Genomic DNA, 7,774 nt, shown 5'->3' on the forward strand with positions numbered 1-7,774 from the left:
AGGATAAAAATAAAATTCCTAGGCCCTTTCTCTAGAGATTCTGATTCAGTGGGTCTGGTTGGGCTCGCCCACCTGACTTAATAACAGGAACTGCTCTGCTCTGACACAGCATGTCTGTACATCAGGGCTTTTACACCAAGTGCATACAAATCTCCCAGGGACCTCTCTAAAATGCACTCTGCCTGGCCAGGTGGTTCAGTTGGTTGGAACATCGTTCCATGCAGGTTTGATTCCCAGTCAGGACATATACCTAGGTTGCTGGTTTGATCTCCGGTTGGGGCACATACAGGAGGCAACCAATTGATGTTTCTCTCTCTCCCTGCCTTTCTCTCTCAAATCATTAAAAACAAAAAACAAACAACAACAAACCCATATCTTCTGGTGAGGATTAAAATAAAATAAAACGCAGACCCTAATTCAACAGGTCTGAAGTAGGTAGGGCCCGGTTTTCAGTATTTCTAACAAGCTCCCAGGTGATGCTGATGTTGCTGGTCCACAAACCACACTTAATAGTACACTTTTGTCCATTTTGGGACAAAATTCTATAATATGTAGAGAATGGAAGGTAGAAAACTCACCTTCAGCGTGGCTCAGTGGTTGAACATGGACCTATGAATCAGAAGGTCATGGTTTGATTCCCGGTCAGTGCACCTGCCCAGGTTGTTATATATAAAGCACCTTCAACATCCACTTCCTCACTTGAAGAATGAGATGGGTGTTAGTGTAACTGAACAGGATTTTTTTCACTGACATTCCCACCTACCTATCAAGGGGCTGAACTGTGATGGAAAGCAGTGCCTAACCTTGGGTCAGCTAGCAGTGGGTCACCTAAGGTGGTGTGATGGCTTCATCTCAAATTATGAGAGTTTTTAATTATACTGTACTGAGGAATTTGTTGACTAAACCAACTGATCATCTGGGTCTTGGCTGTAATATCAACTTACACAAAAGTCCTAATTCCTGTGCATTAGTCATCACTGCAGAGAGGCTGTGGCACCTCCTTCGCGTGGAGAAAACCTTTCTATTTCCATGTATCTGAAACCATCTAGCTGTCATAATAGCAGGGGGGACAGACTTCAGGTAGTTTAGGTCTGAGCAGAGGACTATGGAATTACTGCATGCAGTTTGAAAATCTGTCTACAATGTTTTATATGTACGTACTATTTTAAAAATATATATAGTTATCATTAAAATTTTAAAAATAAATTCTGATTAGTTATGGAACATTATATATTTTCTCAATTAATGGATAGTAAGAGACAATCACCTATCACTTGTGGTTGTCATAATATTTTGACATTAAAAGGGAGTCCTTGTTATAGAAGTAGCTTGACGTGAAATTTCAATCCTTCAGCATTATAGAGGATAAATGATATAAATCATTATTAAATATATATTTTTAAACAAAAGTTATGCTTAAGCTCTAAATGGCTAAATTTCTTATTTCATAAATCAAGAAAGGAAAAACTGTTGCAGAATATAATCTCAGATGTTTTAATAGAGAGATCTTATTCACTGTTTACAGGATTTTCTGATGAAAGTGGACTAGTCACTAGCCAGATGACCCAAAAGACACCAAAAACCCAGGGCAGCTCAGAGGCCACTAAAAGTTGACAGTCTTGGCTGGCTTCACCTCATCCATTTCAGAAGACAGCCAGCGGTAAGTGCGATGACGCCGCAGCACCTCGATGGCCTTCAGTTCCAGGGGTGTGGCCTGAATACCAAGGTCTTCCAAGCCAGGCAAGTGAGGCAATGTCATGTCAGTGATGTGAACCTTTGAACAAACAAAGAACCACAGAGAACACTGAACGCTGTCCGAGAACGCCACATGCTATCCAGCAAGCACTCAACCCTCCAGCTGAGACCCATTACTGATACTTCACTGTTTTCAAAGGATATGTGGCAGTGCTTGGTTCCAGCACTCTCTAAAAGTTGACCACAGGCAAAGGGTTTAAGGAAAAAAGGGCAAGTTCACCAAATAGCTCAAAGGTCCCCAGCACTATCCATGAGCATAGAACATGGGCTCTAGGAGGGTCACTCTAGAGATTTAAACAGAAATAAATCTAAAGTGAGAGGCATAGGTCGTCAAATTTGTCAGGGGTGGCTTTATAGGTTTTAAGTAAAATATAGGATTTAAAGCCTGTGTGTCCATGCTCTGAGCACAGGCTTTCTGCCTCAGTTTTAACTGTTGAATTACAGAAATAACTAGCATTTGTCCTTGCTCATTAAGAGATAATCCATTAACCTTTGTGCTCCAGCTATACAGTTGACTAATGCTCAGATCTAAAAATCCAAACCGATCTTGTTTGTAGAGGAGAATGAACTATAAGACTTAAAAAGATTCTTCATTCTCCCACCCAACAAAGTCTGCAATTCTTTTACCAGTGCTGTAAAGCAACCTCCAAACAAAATCTAAAACCCATTCAGCCTACTGTACTAACATTTTTTCACTTACAAATGTGAGAGGCACATTAGTGCAAGACACAATGAAGTATTCTGACAATTAGTTCTCTTGCCCAATCTTTCATGAATGTACAGGACACCTTGAAATGGTCTTAGCTTTCCACCCTACCGGATGGGAAGATAGCACTGTCCATTCACATCTGTTCCCCAAGGACTATTTTTTCATCTCTACATTTCAGCTTTCGGGTAACATTCAGAGGACAATCTGGCTGTTTCTTATTGATAAAAGGTCAACAGGTGTTCAAAGGTAGAGGTGGTATATTATTTTTATTTTATTTTGTGTCCTCCCTAGAAACCTGATCAATGAGTCAGACTAGAATGGGAGACAGCAGGCTGGGAAGAGCCAGAGCTCTGGAGTCCAACACTGCAGAGGGACCAGAGAGGCAACAGGAGACTACTTAAGGCAATAAGAAAGAAGACGCTAGCCACTTGGATTAAAGTGGGCAGAGGAGAGACAATTACTTCCTTTACCTTTCTATAAGTTGAAAAATTTAAATACTATTATAAATATTTTCATAACAAGCTGAATAAAAAGGTAGAAAGGGGAGAAGTTGTAAGATCTGGCGCATATTTGAGGGTTGCCAGAATTATACCTGCTGATGGTCTAGAGCTGTGCTCTTTGATACGATAGCCACTAACCAAATTCAAGTTTAAATTAACGAAAATTAAATAAAATTCAAAGCCTATTTCTAGAGTCACACAAGCCACATGTCAAGTGTTCAATAGTGACATGTTACTAGCGGTTATATCTTAGACATTGTAGATCAGTGGTTCTCAACCTTCTGGCCCTTTAAATACAGTTCCTCAGTTGTGACCCAACCATAAAATTATTTTCGTTGCTACTTCATAACTGTAATGTTGCTACTGTTATGAATTGTAATGTAAATATCTGATATGCAGGATGGTCTTAGGCGACCACTGTGATAGGGTCGTTCGACGGTCACAGGGGTCTCGACCCACAGGTTGAGAACCGCTGCTGTAGATCATAAAACATTCCCAGCCAGCACTGCAGAAGTTCTATGGGAGAGCACTGATTTAGATCTAGACTGGATGGGAAAGGAAGAAATCCTACATTTTTAACTTGACAAACAGAACTAATAGTGATACTGTTAATTGTATCACTTAGAGGCAGGTTTGCAATTCTATTTCAGGACATGTTCTATTTCAGATGACTGTAGTATTATCTAAATTGGTAAGAGCCTACAGCTGGGTTGGGGGGCAATTCAGGGCTAGAGATAAAACTGCAGTTATGAGTTACAGACAGCAGCTGGAGCATGGGACTGGGTGAGGGTCATTTAGAGAATAAGCAAAGATGGCAAAAGGCTGAGCAGAGAGCCCTTGGGTCCCCCAACATTTAGAGATCAGGAAGAAAATGACCCAGGAAGGCAGACCGAAAGGCATGGCCCAATGAGAGGAGGAAATGCAAGAGAATGTAGAACTGGCCAGAAAAGAGATGGAAATCCAGGGTTGCAAGGAGAGAGCACCTCATCAGCGAGACGTCAGAAAACTCACTATGGATTTGGCAGAATGGAGATTACAGGCAACCTTGAAAAAAACAATTTTAGGGGCAAAATGTGAATAAAAGCCTGAGTGAAGTGTGTTAAAGAAGGAATGAAGTAAGAAACTGTCAATAGCAGGTACAGACAGCCCTTCTGAGGAGTTTTGATGCAATGGCACTAACAGGGTGAGAAGGGAGGGTTTTGTTTTTAAAAAAGAGTGAAGCTCTTATGGCATGTTTGTATGCTAAGGGAAATGAACCAACAGAGAAAGAAAAATTAGTAGCATCAGAGAAAAAGTAGTGGAGGAACCACACCTGGAGCAAGATGAGAGTGGGGGAGTCTGAGTGCACAGGTAGAGGGCTGACATTTCCAGGAGGGTAAAAGATAGACAAGAGCATGAAAATAACCCAAGCAAACAAGCAAACAAAAATCACTTCTAACTGCCAATCTCTATAATCGGGTTCCTCTTCAGATCATATAAATCTTTCACCTTTTCCTAACTTACCCATCTATGCAGCTCCCTGCCCAGCATCTATCCAGGCAGATGTACAACACACTTATACTCACCCGCTCCACTTTATCCCTCGTTGTCCAGGGCTCAAATGGACTGATTTCAAAGAGTCGTGCTATCCATCTAGACAAAGGAATAAATATAGCACATGGGGTAAGTGTCTCTATGCCCAATATTCAAGCTAGGTTATAAGAACCACAGGAAGAGAGACTGCTGTAGAGGCATTTTTCTTTAAAGAAAACTGCTCAGCCAGCATGGCTCAGTGGTTGAGCGCCAACCTACGAACCAGAAAGTTCTTGGTTTGATTCCTGGTCAGGGTACATGCCTGAATTGTGGGCACGATCCCTAGTGTGGGGTGTACAGAAGGCAGTGGATCAATGATTCTCTCTCATTATTGATGTTTCTATTTCTCCCTCTCCCTTCCTTTCTGAAATCAATAAAAAATTAAAAGAAAGAAAAGAACCAACATCCTGGCACAACTCTCTGTGAGGTTACCTTTTCTTCCAAGTTAACCCAGCCTGACCGCTGTAACTGCTGACACTATTTATTCTCTTCCAAAGTGACAACTAATCTTAAAAAGTAAAATAAAGCTACCACCACCAAAACAAACAAAATGATCCAACATTCAGAAGTCTGAAACTCAATCTAATTTAAGCCTCAGACATTCAAATATGCTTCCATTAAGGATGTAGGGCAAGCTGAGTAGTGTGCAAATATTAACAATGCCTACTGTGTGCCAAGCATTGTTCTAGGTGCTAGAGATAGAGATGTGAATAAATAGCAATGCTCCCCCTTCGATTTTTTTTAAATTATTTTATTTTTTAAATTTACTTTTAGAGAGAGACGAAGGGAGAGGAGGAGAGAGAAAAACATCAATGTGAGAGCATAACACTGATTGGCTACCTCCTGCCACACCCCATCTGAGGATCGAACCCGCAACCAGGGCATGTGCCCTGACTGAGAATTGAACCGGTGACTCTTCAGTGCAGAGGACAACATCCAACCAACCAAGCCATACCAGCCAGGGCAATTCTCCCCTTCTTAAAACATTCATTCATTCTCTCCTTAAAACACTCCTTTTCCAAAACTAATACAAAATGATACTGCATGTAAACCATAATTGAAAAAAAAAATTTTTTAAAGAAAAAAATGAAAACATCACTTTTCTTTTGGTATTTAGGCTTTCAAACTCTACATTTTTCACTTAAACATTCTTATTACGCTTTTTTAGTCTCCTTGACAAAGTTGTTATTCTGCTGGCTCTTTAAATGTAGGTATTCCTCAAGCTCTCTCCTAGCTTCCCTCTTTTACTCACACTATACACTCTTCCTTACATACTTAGAGTCATTATAAGTATTAAATGAGGAAGAAGTAGAGACAGCCTAAAAATAGAACACTCTCCATAGATATTATCATCACACTACATTCTAATTGACTACTGTTTTGATACCTCTATATCAGGGCTTACTGTAACATCTCTAGTGCCTAGTGCATTGCCTATGACACAGCAGGCATTTGAAGAACAAACAAATGAAGGAGTGAACTGCCATGCTGGTTTATAAAAAAAAACCTCGCAAACTGGATGTGAAAGTGTGTGACATAATTCTGAGCTTCTGAACCTACAAATGGAAGAAGTGAACTAAGAAGCAAGGAAATAAGACAAGGCAACCATAGGCCAACTCTGAACCAACCTAGCTCCTTTCCCCAATTGCATGACCAGAATGGTCTAATAAAGAAGAGTCCCTTTGCCACGCTGGGTAAGTGGTATGAAATAGAGAAACCTGATCTCTCCTTTATCCAACCTGCCAAGATACTTCTCCATATTAAAACTCAGTGATTTTTAATTGGAGAATTTGAAGAACTGCAGATTTAACCCCTCAACACATCATTTTTCTCATCCACACTAATCTGCATTTCCCTTTCTTAGATGTCTCTGGTTCTTTCCTAGACTAACATCAAGATATTAGGACAACATTCTAGTTAGAGATTCCGAGACTTCACTGTAAGGAACATACTCCTTATAACCCCAAGTGAGAGAGCATTATGAACAAATGTATCTAGTTAGCTCTATTTTAGAAGGCACAAAAAGAAGTGCTTTACTTACTGATAGGCAAAACGTGGCAAAGGGTATGGGAGGAAGGGTCTGTGACTCATAGCAAAGACATACTGCACCAGGTCAAACAGGAGGTATCGATTGGGCCTACAAAAAAAAATTGTTATTCAAATTATTTGCACCTAAAAATTCACCTTTTTAACAAAATAACATTTGTCTTATGAAAAAGGAACACATATGCACTGTAGTAAATAAAGATTAGCACAAAGGAAAATCATCATAATCCCACCAAAGACAATGTTAATATGTTTAAAATATATCCTTCTCATCCCCTTACATATACATTTTTGTTTTTATAAATATAAGATTACAGTTCATCCTATTCTGTAATGTCTTTTTCATTTAACATTAAATCACAACCATCTGTCAATGTCATTAAATATTCTAGTGCATATTTAATGTTTGCACATCATACTGCAAAAATAGTAATTATAACTATTTTACGAATTCCCATTTTTGGATGTTTAAGCTATTTAAATATTTTTGTTTTATAAAATAATGCTTTAATAAACATTCTTTTTGTTTGTTTGTTTTTTGTTAGAGGACTTTTATCATGCAGATTGCCTTCTGCCTCCTCCCAACCTTTTTTTGGCCACTCCCCACCTAAGCATCTCTGAAATCCTAATGGAACCCCCCATATACTTTTTTTTAATTAAATCTTTATTGTTCAGATTATTACATTTGTTCCTCTTTCCCCCCCCCCCATAACTCCCCTCCTCCCAGTTGAAATACTATTTATTGAGCCTCAGGAGGCTGACCTAACTCTGCTACAAGCATGGGCTGTAACCTTCTGGGTCAGTTCAGCCAATGGGAAAGTTCCGTCGGAAGCCGCAGGGTGGAAGGGCTGTGAGCTGGGTCTTTTCCCCTCCACTCTGCCTGTGGGTTCCTCTCAGGCTATTTGTATCAACAGAAGGACATAACTGCTCTCCAGGGAGCCTGACCCACGTGCCTCTTCTAGGATCTAGGAAGAGCTCCTTTCTCATATCCCTCAAGCCGGGGGTAGGATGAGGGTAACACCTTCACTTTCACTAACCTAGGGGCAGTTTCCTTGAGATTTCCTACATCCTGCTCAGACCTCTCAAAGGAGTCTCTTTATTAAGTCCTCCTGGAATTGTCTTAACTTTGGTGTGTCGTGTGTTCCCTTGGGCCCTGACAGATACAGTCATTAAAAATAAACTTTGAAAAGAT

At 40.0% G+C, this 7,774-nt stretch overlaps 1 protein-coding gene across 1 annotated transcript in view; it reads right to left on the reverse strand.

Annotated features, from left to right (window-relative positions):
* Positions 1–1,470: 1,470 nt before the first annotated feature.
* Positions 1,471–7,774, reverse strand: part of NDUFA9 (NADH:ubiquinone oxidoreductase subunit A9) — a 44,183-nt gene continuing 37,879 nt past the window's right edge. Inside the window, exons 9-11 of the mRNA XM_006754865.2 lie at positions 6,578–6,673; positions 4,530–4,596; positions 1,471–1,774 (exon numbers count right to left, since the gene is read on the reverse strand). Of these exons, the coding sequence (XP_006754928.1) occupies positions 1,604–1,774; positions 4,530–4,596; positions 6,578–6,673 (334 nt within the window). The 3' untranslated portion in view covers positions 1,471–1,603. The remainder of the gene's footprint in view (positions 1,775–4,529; positions 4,597–6,577; positions 6,674–7,774) is intronic.

Source organism: Myotis davidii, unplaced genomic scaffold, assembly GCF_000327345.1.
Source record: "Myotis davidii unplaced genomic scaffold, ASM32734v1 scaffold1373, whole genome shotgun sequence".
Classification (NCBI taxonomy): domain Eukaryota; kingdom Metazoa; phylum Chordata; class Mammalia; order Chiroptera; family Vespertilionidae; genus Myotis; species Myotis davidii.